Raw genomic sequence first — 14,289 nt, 5'->3', positions numbered from 1 at the left:
TTGTATTCAGATGATAAATTTAAATGCTACACAAAGCATAAGACAGTGCCATTCACATGAACAAATCAATTTGCAGCTGGGAGGTGTCTCTCATTGTACACATGTCTTTCGGCAGCTGTTACTCCACTCCTCCAGTTGAGGTAGAAAGCTCCTCTGTTTGAATCATATTTTGCATAGGCAATTAAAAAGTGGGATGCTCTTATCTTCGAAGGGAAGGGAGTAACATGGCAAAGTCTTATCCAAATCCATTTCACAACTCTATGTGTAAAATATCACAACTTTAATGACAAGAGTAAGACAAGGACCAAAGACAATGCACAAACCCCAGAGAAAGGAATCGGGTATTAAAAACAATTATTATAATCATAGTCTAAGCATCGTTGCAGAAAAGAAAAAGCATATACCATCATCAAATATCGTCTCCTTGGAGGGTGGACCTTTAAAGCATTCAGCCAAAATTATTTGTGTTATTAAATATTTCAAATGTAATAATTAACAGGGAAAAGAATAATGCTCTTGGCAAAAAATTTAAGTTTCAAACAGTCAAAAAAAAATTTCATACTTCCTAAATGTCAGCAAATAAATGGTTCACTTTACTCTAAAAGGTATAAACAGAGCTGACTCCAGTCAGCTAAATACCAGGTCAGAATTTCTGGCAACCAACTGACAAAATATTGTGCCTAGTTTGAAGACGCTATTGATAATCATTAAACACCAGTAACAACAGACAATCAGACCTGATGAACGATTCATGATGACTGATTTTAATATAAATTTCGGCTTTATTCAGCTACATCTGCCACTAAAATAAGAGGGGTTTGCTATTTTAGTTATTTTTAACATACTAAAAGACTCTTTCAATATATAATTTATGTGAAATTATATGAATGCCTATATTTTAAAAAGTAATAAGTAAATGTATTTTTAGGGTGACACAGCTCAAGAAACAGTGCATACTGAACATCTGTAACTCCCTGTCATTTTCAGAAATTAAATTTTGTTCCAGCAAGAAAAAAGTATTTCTGAGGATTGAAGAACTTTGAAAAATACGTTCTGAAGCCCCGTCAAATTCTTACTGCACATAATTTGGTTTGTTAGGATGTCATAGCGCAAACTAATTTTCCTAGAAGGCTATTAAATAATTTGCAGTTTTGAATACATAGTTCAAGATACATGCATATTGTTACCAAGTTTGTTTTCTGATAACGTACAGGTGTTCCTGGAGCTACCCTGGACACTATTACCGGCATCTTCTGATCGTATCCACCCTTTGAAAACAAATTAAATCAGTAATAAATCACAAATGTCAGAACATAATCTTAATAGTCGTGAAGGGAATAAATGTACTATTACCTTTACGTTGAAGCCAAACCTTCCATTTTCATCTGGTTTCATTCTGATCATAACAAGATTGTCATGGGGGATACCACCATTGGGCTAGTAAACAAAAATTATATTATATTAATATATATTTTCTTCATAGTTAAACATTGAGGATATTGTATGTAATAATTTTTCATTTTCCTCATCAAGTAATTGCTCCTGGACACTTGAGAAGGTATCAAGTAATGGTGCAAATGTCTTATCTTGAGTTTTGCATATACGGGAAAAGTTACACATTTAAGTGTCTTGGACATAACTAAGCTAAAAGTGTGTTCTCTCAAAACAAGCTTAAAGTAAGAAACAGTATCAGAAAAGACTAATTGCTTTCAAGTAGTCTTAAGAAAGACAGGTTTGTTCCCATCAATACATAATTTACAGACTGAACATTACCTCTATGTCTATGGTTTCCATGGTGAGAATACAAAATAATAAAGAAATTGTTTCAAGAAAGTTTTCAATGTTACCAATTACACCCAAAGCATAAGACTCATATTCAGAAAGGAAGAAAGTAAAAGAGCTTATTAAAGCAAACATTTCTATATTCAAGAAATTTCAAAACCTGTTCAATAGGTTAAGTCTGCTCAACTCGGCTTACAAAAAACTTCAATTCCAGGTGTTTTAAGCTCTTAGTTAAAATAAAACAAACCTCCCCGAACACGTTTATAGTAATGAAAAGATGAAAAATCTGGGGAAGGAGAAGAAAATAACAGCGTAAGATATGTTAATGGGAAGCCTGATCACATGGACATCATTTTAGTCTACGTTCACTGAACCAGAGACCAGGCTCAGGTTCCTGGGCAGAACAACCAACCACCAAGTGCTCATCTGCAGCATTTGGCAACTGCTGTGCCAATGCATTCCCCAGACAAAAGGGGAATAATAATTTCCTGGTTTAACAGGCTATTTTGAGCAGCAGTTTATAACAAAAAAAAAAAAACCAAAACCTGAGGAGAGCACTGTACATCATCATTAACCTGCTGGACTGAGGGGACTCCTGGCCACAGCTGTTTTCAAATAATTCTGGACATTCTCAGGCTGGATACTTAGGGATTACAGACAGATGAGGAAGTTGTCACTCCCATACCTGTCCTACTGCCTTTCTAAATAGATTCTCCATACATACGAACAGATGAAGGGAATCCAATAGCTAAATGAAGTCAAAATGGTGAGACATTTTCCTTAAAATATTTAAGACTGAGCAGAACGAGAGACTTTAGTGGTGCAGGAACCTGAAATGCATTCTGGTCAGAAAAGCAACTTTGGGGGAAAAAAAAAGCAACAAAAAAAAACCGAAACCAAAACAACAACAAACACAAAAAAGCCCCACACCAAATCCAAACCAACAAAAAAGCCCAACACATTACAAATCCTAAATTTACAATTTCACAAAATTTCAGAATCATGCTGTGCTCCTTCTCTAATACCCAAAACAAAGTCATCAGCAGACCAAATTAGATTTTAAATTACAACAGGGTACTGCCTTAAGCAAGGCTGCATAAATGTGCCCCATTGGATCACTGCAAACACACACACTGACAAAGCACAAAGAAAAAACAATCTCACTCTCACACAGCTGTGTTGGTTTTGCAGAACTAAAAGGACTTAAAAAAACAGCTGGAAGTTATTTTTGTCAATTCGGTAAAGATAACTGCATACAGTGCAGAAAAACTTGATGAGTAAAGTAGTGTTATCTTTCAAAACAGAACATTACTATGACTCAGGTAAGCACTGACAGAATAAAGCTCTTAAAAATTCTGTCTTTATAAAATTTAATTATTTGATTAAAGCAAAATTTTTTTACAACATTCCCAAAATGCTCATAAATCTACAAATTTCACTTCTGCGTGTTTTATTAAAACTCCAGCTATGAAATTAAATATGGGTTTAATGGGAATCCTAACTTTGTAACAATGCCCGAGAGAACACCCTAGGCTTAAAAGTTCAGCATGCAAATGAAAATAAGCCAAAGGCATTTCTAAAATATCAGTTTTGGGAGCTGACTCATAATTTTGAATGTCTGAGGTTGGCAAAACTGTTGATACAGTATTTCCTACACCTGGATGTTAAACAGTTTTCCCATCCTGCTAAATGTTTCTTGTCCCACATCAAAATAAAACCAAGAATCATTTGAAAACTTCTGGAAGGACAAAAATCACAAAAATGGTCAGTGAGCTCTCACCTCAGTCAGACAATAACCAACTGACTCATCGATCATGTGCTTAAGTGTGGAAAAAGAACTTGCGCTCAGATTTTACAGTCCTGGTCACAGGTCTCCTAGTAGACTCTCAGAGCCTCTTTCTTGGAAATTCTGATGAGAAATGCAACCGCAGATTCACGAAGCCTCTCTGACAAAACTGCTCTAGAAGCTGGTAGGCACTTTTAGTTTCAGCTTTTTGATAAAAGCTAGATTAAACGCCAGTGGTAGTGTCTGCAAAGTCTTTAAAAGGGATGGTAAATGAGTTCTCAAAGAGGAGGTTAGTTAGAAATTTCTACATGTGTTGAAAAGCTAATGTTCAAAATGTCTGCATATCCATCCCAGTGCAGTCATTTGATGACAGCTGGCAAAGATTACTCGAGCAGGTGGAAATCACAGTGTGTGCTAGCAAACAGTATGCACAATGGAAATGCTGCAAAGTAGTGCACAAACACAGCAACTCTCTGAAATGAGAGTTCAGCAGAACCAAGATCGTGAAAAGTAGGACTATCGTTGCAATAAAAAGCAGAAAGGTTAAACTGGCCCAAAAACTTACTGTGGATTTTTCAGGTGATGCAGGAACATCAAATGTTTCATTAATATGGTTATCCAGTTCTTGCTGCGAGTGTGAATGATGGATTTGGTTCCAACTGTTCTTCTTGAATTGTTTGGGTGGTAGCGCAGGAGGCTGCCCATCTATAGGAGTCTCTTGAGATCTAAATACCAAAATAGCAGTACGAAGTGAAACGATCATGAGATACTGACAGTTCTTTCAGGGTTCCAAATAAATTGAAAACACTAGAAGAAACTCAAGAGTTTGAGAGCTGAATGTCTGTATTTTCAGAACCTCAAATATGTACTGTGGTGGAATATATTGGAAGTGTGTGTTTGAACACGTCACTGCTTTTTTTCCTGACAAGCAACTGTACACAAAACCAGTAAGGTCATCACTTGCATGACTTGTTTTTTTAAATGGTTTTAGCACTCGTAAGCCTGATGTATAAAACTCACTGTATTTATACTCTGCACTCTTGCTAAAATAATTATTTCTAAAATAGATATGTCACTTAATATGTGTTCCTAAATGAGAAAATCAATAGGTTTGCATCTTAACTTAATGTCTGCAATTTAAATCTTAAAAACAGACAAGCAGCACATAGTGACAAAGTGCTCCCACACTACATTTTGGCTTTTGATCTAAAAATAGGAGGAGTGCAATTTGAAGACAACTCAATTGTCCTGCTGCAGGTATTTGAAAAGCCCATTGGAGATCACAGTGTTTATTTTTTCAATTTGAAAGTATATGCATACATTTCAAAATAACTTTTGGGCATATTTTTATTGAACATACTGAACATATTCCCCTTTAAACAGGCGCAGCTTTGAAACATTTATAAAAATGGCATTCACTGCATGCATTTTTTAGTTGAGTTATTAGCACCACTACTGAAGGTGAAATAGCAAAAAGTTCTCTTTCTGTTTTAGATCTGCAAGCACTATGCTGTAGCTTAATAAAAATGTTCTCTGTGTTTATGCATAAAACGGATAATTTCCTTTATTAGTCCTTTTGGAATAAAAGCTTAATTGTATAATTTGTATTACATAAATTTATGATTCATCTTTCACTATATGGCTTTATATTTAAGAATTAAGAACATTTTGAAAGGCCCAAAAGGGCAGTTAGCACAGTTCCCATTAACTTAGTTTGAACGCCAGTTTCTAAATACCAGCAAGGATACGTGCCTTCCTCCCCAGGAACCACATTAAAAGGTATTAAAGTAATTTAAAGACTTATGACAACAGCCCACTGATACTACCGGCAAATTCAAAAACCACCGAGTCTGAAGTTAGAGGTTACAGCTAAATCTAAAGAGAACGCTGCCACCAAAACCAGGAGCCTCGGTTCTTTCTTTCACCCACGCCCATGGCCCCTTCCTTGATGCACTCTGGTGCTCCTCCCTTGGCTAAGGCTGCTTATCAAGCAAGCAAAAATACACTGACTTTTTGGACAAGCCTGGGTAGCTCTCTGTTGGTCCAATAAGGTGAACTGGTTCATCACGGGGTGACCACCACACAGGAAGGGAAGTGCACTCCCAGAAGCCAGAAACAGCACAGCACCCCTTTCATTATCAGCAAGCTGTAACGCACAGCATCACATCCCTCTCAAAAGCACAGGTAACCACGTGAGTAGTCCCTGCTGCATTTCACTGGCCTGGCCACAGTAAACTGTCTGCAGCGTAAGACACTCATTACGAGACAGCGTAACACTTCAAGTTGCTGCACATTAGAAAACTTCAGGCACACATCAAGTTCCCTACCATATAATTTGTTTCTATGCAATTAAAGACAGATCCCAGATACATGTTTTCAACTAATAATAAAAAAAATCATATTACAATTGTCTACACTGATTTCAAATGACGAATCTCTTTCAAAAAGCATGAAAACTCAATGGGAAATGGAATACTTCAGTTTGGAAGAAACCACACATTTTCCATTTCAGTTTCAAAAAAATTACTCAGTTTTCTTAGGAAAAAAAAAGGATTATTTTTTTGTCAATGTATGAAAACAGTACACCTGAACAGATCTCAACAATATTTTTTTTCTGTATGTTTTTTTCTTAATTTCAACTTTCAGAAAATAACTGCAGTATTAAAAGAAAAAAAAAGAAGCACTAACTATTCAGTATCTGATGTCAGCAAATCTCATATTTAGAACACACTAGGGAATAAAAATAATGTTTGTTAACACTTCAATGCCAGTGATAGTAAAAAAGAGCCTATCATCATTATAGTCTATTTTTCAGGAAAAGCAGTTAATTCTTTTTTGTGGAGAAAGACAAAAATGGGATGATTGTCAACATTTGCAAAATGAATTTTCACGGCAGCTATAAATTATTTAGACATGGGCTTACAAAGGTCACCTAGAGCTTTTTAACTGCCTATGTATTTATTCACTCCAGCCTGGCCAGCACAGATTACTCAGCCTTTTAAGTGAAGTTATGTATTTTCCTGCAAACAATTCCTCCCGAGAGCTTTAAGCGGAATAAAGCAGCAGCAGAAAACATGAGCAGAGACACAAAAGAGGTCATTCCAATAAAAGTAAAAGATGGGATCTTCTCTTTGCATAGATGTCTGTACATACACGTCAAACACACAAATTCCTACTGAACATAAAAACTTATAGAAAGGATTTGAAAAGTTACTTAAACGAGCATTTTAGGAGCAGCAATACAAGTACTGTAATATATTAGCATAATGAATTGTGAGAACTAACAATCGAGCCTTGGGCAAAAACCTCATTGCTTTATATTTGCCCAGTCAGCTTTGAATTTCCTTATGAATGCTCAGACAATGGCAGTGAAAGTAGCCTATTTTGCAGGCAAAGCAGCTCTCTGTTACTGCATTCAGCAATTTACATAATAATGAAATAACACACAAGCCCTGCACTGACAAGCTTTAGGTATTTTTGTTACAGATATCCGGTCTGACCTTTTGAAATATTAAGCAAAAGTTTCACACACACCTCCACACATTTATTAAACTAAACACATATCGTGTGCTTTTGGAATTTAAAGTTATAGTTACCTCAGGGAACTACAAGCAGAAATCTCTCAATTTAGTTTTGAATAGCACATGCAGATGGAGACAAAAATGCAGAATTCAAGGTTGCATTAGCTAAGCTACAATATCCTTCTAAACTGCACCGAAACACGAATTTCTTTTGCTATGTTGACTCCAAACTCAAAGGGATCACTGAACCTACTGCCTGCCAGGTTAGTCCCTCCTACTGTCTCACATATGTAGATTTGATCCATAAATATAAATTTCCAACAAACTAGCAGATGGACTACTGAAATCTTCTCACTCAGAAAGGCAATTTTTTAAAGAAATAGTTTTTTGAACTGTAAAACAATATATTTTTTAATTATATAGCTAATATGTTGTTCATGACTACTTCCTTAAACCAGTAACATCACCCGAGACTTTCAGAAGACTCGAATGCAGTTCACATATTCTTGACAATCCTCTTTCTTAAAAATATCACAGGCTAGATATGTATACTGGGAGATTAAATTCCACTTTTAAGGTTCCAGCAAGGCAGGGGAGGATGTGGGGTTAACCCAAAATTTAGTGATGGAAGCAATAGCTTTTCTGCTTGGACATAAAAAGTGCAAAATCATGAAAAAGAACAGCCATAGTTGTGTAACTAATTTACAAAACCACTTCCTCTTTTTTTAGGACTCATTTCTATGGTGACCTACACAAGAAATCAGGTATTAAATAAACAAATCTCAAAGACATTCAGGAACATTTTTTACAACTTAAAGGTATATGAATAAAAGAGAATATTTAAAAACTGTGCTTACTTCATTGTATCACTACCATTCGGAAAGTGTTTCTCATAACTGACTTTTTTAAGAAGTCTCGGAACAGAAGGAACCTGACCCTGCGCAGCCTTTGTACAGCAAAGTTCTGATATGAGAAAAGATTCCCCAGTGTTCCAGTTCCAACACTCCCCTGCCAGGTGGAGTACTTAAAAATGTGTTTTATATTATTAGGCCAAATTACTGTATTATAACTCTGAAAGTTAAGTAACTAGCTGATGGTCAAATTGCACTCTATCTATTAAAAAAAAGAGGGGTTTTCTGTTATTCTACAAAACTTTTAAGATTTTGTATTCTATTCCCCTCCCCAAAGTTACACACAGCTGTTGAAATGAAAGGTACAGTCCAAGCAAGGTTTTAAAAACTGTGTTAAAATCCCCTCTCAGAGTAATTTTTTTCCTGAGACACACAAGTTGTTTATAAACGTGATTATTTATGTGCTATTTTATAGTTCTCAAATGGTTTTGAAACCATTTGCACAATTTCCTCGCTTATAGAGGTTATACCAAATTAGGAGGGCAAATTTAGAATTGTATGTATACATATAAGACAGAACAGCAGCAGTGTTAATAAGGTGTATACTGTGCACCCTTTTTCACCCCCAGTTAAGCTGTACTGTGGCCTCTGGTCACTGAGTGTTTCAAATCTTTCAATAACTCTTGGGGTTCCTTTCTGTTTCTCATCCTTCTGGACTTAATGTACAACACTACTTTTTATTTTGCCCACTGCAGTAAGCTCACAGTAGCAAGACTATTCAGCTTAACACAAAAAAACCCAATCCAGATGATGTTACCTTAAAATAATATATAGCCTGTGACAATATCCTAAGAAGCTCAGGACGATGGGGTGTTCAAAAGGTATTTTGGCTAAGTAATTTGTAATGCTCACTCATACTTCTGTGCCTTGACAAAAATCAAAATTGCCGAACTCATAGGAATTAAAAACTTTTTCACAAAACAACATACTTCAGTTCTACCAAAAAAGCCCTTTAGTATCCACATTCAGACACTGATAGTCACATTACAGCAAATCTGCATTTACACTGGGTGGGTGGGTAGGGAAGGTACTGCAATCCCGCACCAGGAACATGTCAGATATAGGTCTTTACTTTGGTATAATGTTATTTTTGATAAAACCTATACTAGTGCTCCCTAAACATCAGCTACCTTTTTATTAGATTTTCTGGCTCTCCCTGACTCAAACATTTAATACTAAACTCTTAACGGTGAAGATTCCTGATGTACCTTCAGAAGCCCTGCATGCCACCATACAGTAATGACCAACAGAACTTACGGTGATGATTCCAGTATGATGCTGTTGGCCTGGGTGGAAGATGGAGATCTGTGATTTACAAATACTTCACTCGGGGAAGTGTGAACTACATGGTCCACTAAATGTCCAACTGATGATGGTCGTAACCGGGCTCCTTCTTGAGTGAAGGCAGAGTTGCGACTAAGAGGGAAAGCATAATAGTGCAATGTGAGAAGAGCGTTATTATTAATCTACGTTTCTTACACCACTACAAAGGAATGCTAAACTAATTATTTCCTCTTGGTGCAAGCATATGTTCGTATTTTTATTAAATATTTTAAGGTTTAAAAAAATCACTGAAACAGTTCCTTTTTAGATCAACATGTTGTATCTCATAATTTTCTTTTTTAAAGTATTCAAACATTATTTTCATAAACAGTAAAAGGCTAATTTTTTTTCAGTTTAAACAAAAATAATTAAAGAAGCCTAAAAGCATTATGGTCCAATGAACAGGTGACAGTCCAGTCAATGAGAAGAAAAATGAATTCCCAAGAAGTAAAATATTGGCTCTGTTCATGGCAGAATTTAACCTGAATGCGTTAAGATGAACTTCTTATCCCCCACAGAGAATCTTATAATTTTTCTGTTTGCAAGCTAGCATAGTACATAGGCATCTTTCTTAAAATGCTTTGAAACAGGAATGATTAAGTTATGGCAGACTATAAGCATCTTTATGACACAATTTTTACAACACTTTTTAAATGCTACAGATATATACAACAAGTCTTTTGAAAGATACACTGTAATGCCAAAGAATCTTAACTCCTGGTTCATGCAGTACAAAACTGGGTGATTCTTAAGCCAGTTTCAGCACACTGAGAAAACCGGTTATTTTCCAGAATAAATCAGGAATGATTTTCACTAGTACAAACACAAACCAGAAAGCTCTATCATGTGAAAAGAGTGAGCTTTGAAAGGAAATGCAGGAAAATAGAGGGAAATAAACCTGTAAAGTTTTCGGATGAAGTCATTTTCCCCAATGTTTTAAGGGGTGGTATTAACCAGAATGAATTATTTATAAGATATTAAACAGATTTAATTATCTGTTTTTTTCTTAGCTAAAGTAAGAATTTAATTTTAACTGTGCTTGAGAAAGCTCAAGCTCTCAAATTTAGGGTAGTGTGCTACATCTTACCCTTTTACTAGGTTGAGCAAGAAGCACTTAAAATTCATCCTCAGATAGTTTCTCTTTTCGGGAGTAAAGTGTTCCAAGAAAACCATTCAGCGCATAATTTGTGAAGTTATTTTTCTCCGTAATGCATTAATGCTTTTATTACACAAGTAGCTCACTCATATTAGAGGGAGACAGCCACTTCTAGGGAGAGAAGATTTGCAGCTACTTACTGATTTGGGGTTCCAGGTGGAGATCGTGATGGTAGGCTCTGTGTTTCCAACCTATCATCGGACAGCGAGTTCCTACTCACTACTTCCCAGTCCATCCCACTCATTAATTTCCGTGCCAAGGGTTTACTGGGGGATCTAGAAGAAGAAAATAAAATGACTAACCAAAAATTATGAAGTGAAACCGAAATTACATCAAATTCATCACAATGAAACTGTGGATTTTCTATCACAGGAAACCAAGTTATATGGACAAAAGGAAACATAGTAATGGAAAACTATATTTACATGGGCAGTTCTGTATTTTCTCAATATATTGCACACCATCTTCTGTATTTTGTACAAGAACATCAATGAAATACGGTCACGAAATACTGTTGGCTGGGATGGAGACAGGCAAGAGGAACCCACTACACTTCACTAGGCATTTCTAATGACTCATGGAGAATCTGACTCAAACAGAAGAGTCAAAGAGGTCTGAACTTAAAAATGAAAACAAACCCAAACAATAAACCTCTAAGTAACACAACTATTCAGCCATCTCAGGAAAAATAAACCAGTGGAAGCATCAGCCCAAAAAAACCTTGAAGAACTGAAAGTGGGGTAATCATCAACACAGCAACAGAGCTGCTCATCAGGGATTTCCACCATGGTAACTTGCTTTCTTCCAGACCATGTTTTGTCACCTCTAAGGCAGATGCAATCATCCTACTTAGACTTCTTTGTGGGTAACCAAATTCCATTTGGTTTTGTCCCAGAAGTGTCTTTCAGGTTAAAGGTCATTGTCGCCAGTGGTTTTGTACAGAAGAAATTGTATTTCCTACTTGTTGCCCTTTCTCGATATTGAGAAAGTATTTCCTTCTCATTCTCCAGTCATCCCAGGATACCTCCAATCCCCTTCTGCTGTTCCTTTCACCTATTTCTTAAGCAGAAATCAGACCATACTTGCAATCTCTCATGAAATAGTGTATTTCCTTTTATATTGGAAATCATCAAATGAATCATCTATGAATTGTGGTTGTTTTTTTCTTAGCATCACATGGGATTATTCAGTCAGCCTGCAACTAAACATATCCACATTTTTGCTGTTAGTTGTTTTCAACTGAAAATTCTTTAGAGAACAAAAATTCTTTTAAACAATCCTTAAATGCATGTGTTGTGTATTTTGTGTTACCACGTTTTTACTTTACTTCTACTACTTTGATGGTGCCATGTAGTTCAAATTTCTCCTCTATCATTACCCAACCCTCTCTTGTTCCTGGGATACCTCAATTTCATCGGTCTTTTGTGCCATGATCATTTCATTCCCATCTGCCTTTATATCCTAGCACTACACTCTTCTCCACTCTCCAGCTTTGCACAATGAGGTGACACCACATCATTGCAGTGTAACTCCTCTTCCTTCCCCACATCCATACGTCCATATCACAAAACAGCTCCCGCCCTGGCTGTCTCTGGGACACATGATAACTGTCCTTTATCTTCATTATCACCTTACTGAAGTACTGAAAGTGCAAGTTCAAAAAGAAGGAACTTCAAGAAATTAAGGAACTACCTGCACACAAACTACATCCTTCTGAAAATGAGAACCTTGGTTACAAATACACTTTTCCTTCTCATGGAACTTAAAACTCAATGCAAGCCACCACCTTCAGCAGACTATCCTCAACGTTATAAAAAAATCTACAATAATAACCAAACAACAGTCAGACCAAATAACCTATCTTCTCAAACAGAAATACTATTAATGTTAACAGTGTTCGTTTGACACTAAAAGCAGTGGTGATCTGTGTGTGGAGGTTTGTTTTTGGTTTTACACCCCCAAGCATGTACTGCGTGCTGCTTTGCTGCCCTAAAGACTTACTGAGTAACAGCTGACAACTTTCAGACAGTTAAGTGAGACTGTTACAGATCTTATTCCATCTGGGAAAAAAACCTAATAGTATATTGATGTTTGAAAACAGAAAATACCAATTATTTAATTCCTGAGGAAAAACACATTCAGTTTCTTCACATGCTTCACTGTATTTAAGCAGTAATAATTTGATTCGAAGTAATTACCTTGATATCATGCCAATTAAACTAGCATTTCTATGTCTGTAATATGCTTCAAATGTGAGCAACTCAAACCACTTAGATATTTTTTCACAAACATAGCAAATTTGAGCAGTTTTGAACAGGTAAAAGAAGAAGACACCAGCAGAACTGAAATGCATGTCTAGTGTTACCCATTCATTATTCTTTTATTAATCAAAGCTATCATTAGGCAGACTTTGCTGACAGTGTGCTTGCAGCCAGCAGATCAGCACCAAGAGGCAGCTCTGCCAAGAGGAAGATTCTACTGACCAAAGCAAGGGCTGAGGGAAAAATGAAGAGGAACATAATATAACCAGTGCTAAATTCAGTAAACACAGGACTGCAGATATAGTATTTTCTGACAGACATGTAAAGGCAGCTACTGAATCTTATTTACCTTCAGTGAAAAAGCAAAAAGTGGAATATAGGGAAGTTGGTGGGTTTTTTTAAGAAACAGTGCAGCAACACTGAAAGGGCACTATCCTCGCCTGTATAAAACAAATTAAACTACAGAGGCACCAAAGTTATAGGGAGAGGAAAAAAGAAGTTTTTCCAAAAATTACGTTTTTGACTGCTTAAAAAAAACAACCCACTGCGTTCTATGTTAAGTCATAGTTTGTAACTACATAATTGAAAACTTCCTCAATCTACGCAACAAATGAACATAACTCCAAAAATGAGAAAAGCATCACCTTCTTCCCTACCAAAAAAATCCAGAACTCACCTTTTGCTGTGGACAGGGTCTGATCTTTCAGAACGAATACCTTGCTACTATGATAAACAGGTGCAGCGTTTATCAGCAAAGGTTCGTTTCAATTATTTTATTACCAGCTCTAACCTCAGAGTCCCACCCACTCATGTTTGTTGCCTCCGTTTCCTGTCTTTGCAGAAATTTCAAAGAAAAAATTACCACACTGCAGCAGCGAACTTCTCAGTGCTGGGGCTTTTTGCTACCAGTTCTCCTGTCAACATTTCTAAATCTAACAATAAGTACCTTTTATGAACATGTAAGATACATTGTGAAGTATGCCTGTAGATTTCTCCTGGATCACTAATTCCTTAAAATAGTCTAACAACCTTCACACGCCGAAGTGCAGTTGAGGAGATGGCAGGGGAGGGGGAGTGTGCTGTAAAAGACTTTTGAAATGCTGTGATAAGTGATGAAATTCTACATTCCACATTTGTCTGCTCAGTCCAGACACCTCTACTGCACCCCAGCACAGGGGTTTTTGTTGTATCTGCAGAGACATTCCTGAAAAAGTTGGAAGAAGTCCTATCTAAGGACACTGACCAAAAACTTTACCTTCCCCAAAATCAAGAACTGTCTTAGAAGCTGCAATACTATGTGAAATAAATAAATAACCCCATAATTTAAAAAACGCCAAACAACAAAGCAACCGGTCCACAAACAAACAGAAATCAAACAAAAAAACCCCAACAAATACCCCACAGTCAAAAACAAATGAGTAGCAGGGATTAAATTATATAATGCAATTTTTAAAAGCACGACGAATTCAGTAGCTCAGCTACAGCATGCAAAAGCTTTTGAAGATGGAATTTGTTTGGTGTGCCACAGCTGAAGTGCTACGTTGTCACA

General features: G+C 36.4%; 1 protein-coding gene across 1 annotated transcript in view; it reads right to left on the bottom strand.

Moving 5' to 3' along the window:
* PTPN4 (protein tyrosine phosphatase, non-receptor type 4 (megakaryocyte)) overlaps window positions 1-14,289 on the bottom strand; it is a 78,779-nt gene that overhangs the window by 14,430 nt on the left and 50,060 nt on the right. Inside the window, exons 14-18 of the mRNA XM_010190761.1 lie at window positions 10,620-10,754; window positions 9,258-9,416; window positions 4,134-4,293; window positions 1,354-1,437; window positions 1,212-1,268 (exon numbers count right to left, since the gene is read on the bottom strand). Of these exons, the coding sequence (XP_010189063.1) occupies window positions 1,212-1,268; window positions 1,354-1,437; window positions 4,134-4,293; window positions 9,258-9,416; window positions 10,620-10,754 (595 nt within the window). The remainder of the gene's footprint in view (window positions 1-1,211; window positions 1,269-1,353; window positions 1,438-4,133; window positions 4,294-9,257; window positions 9,417-10,619; window positions 10,755-14,289) is intronic.

Source organism: Mesitornis unicolor, unplaced genomic scaffold (assembly GCF_000695765.1).
Source record: "Mesitornis unicolor isolate BGI_N332 unplaced genomic scaffold, ASM69576v1 scaffold2048, whole genome shotgun sequence".
In the NCBI taxonomy this organism is placed as follows: Eukaryota; Metazoa; Chordata; class Aves; order Mesitornithiformes; family Mesitornithidae; genus Mesitornis; species Mesitornis unicolor.
This window is presented reverse-complemented; position numbering and strand designations above follow the sequence as displayed.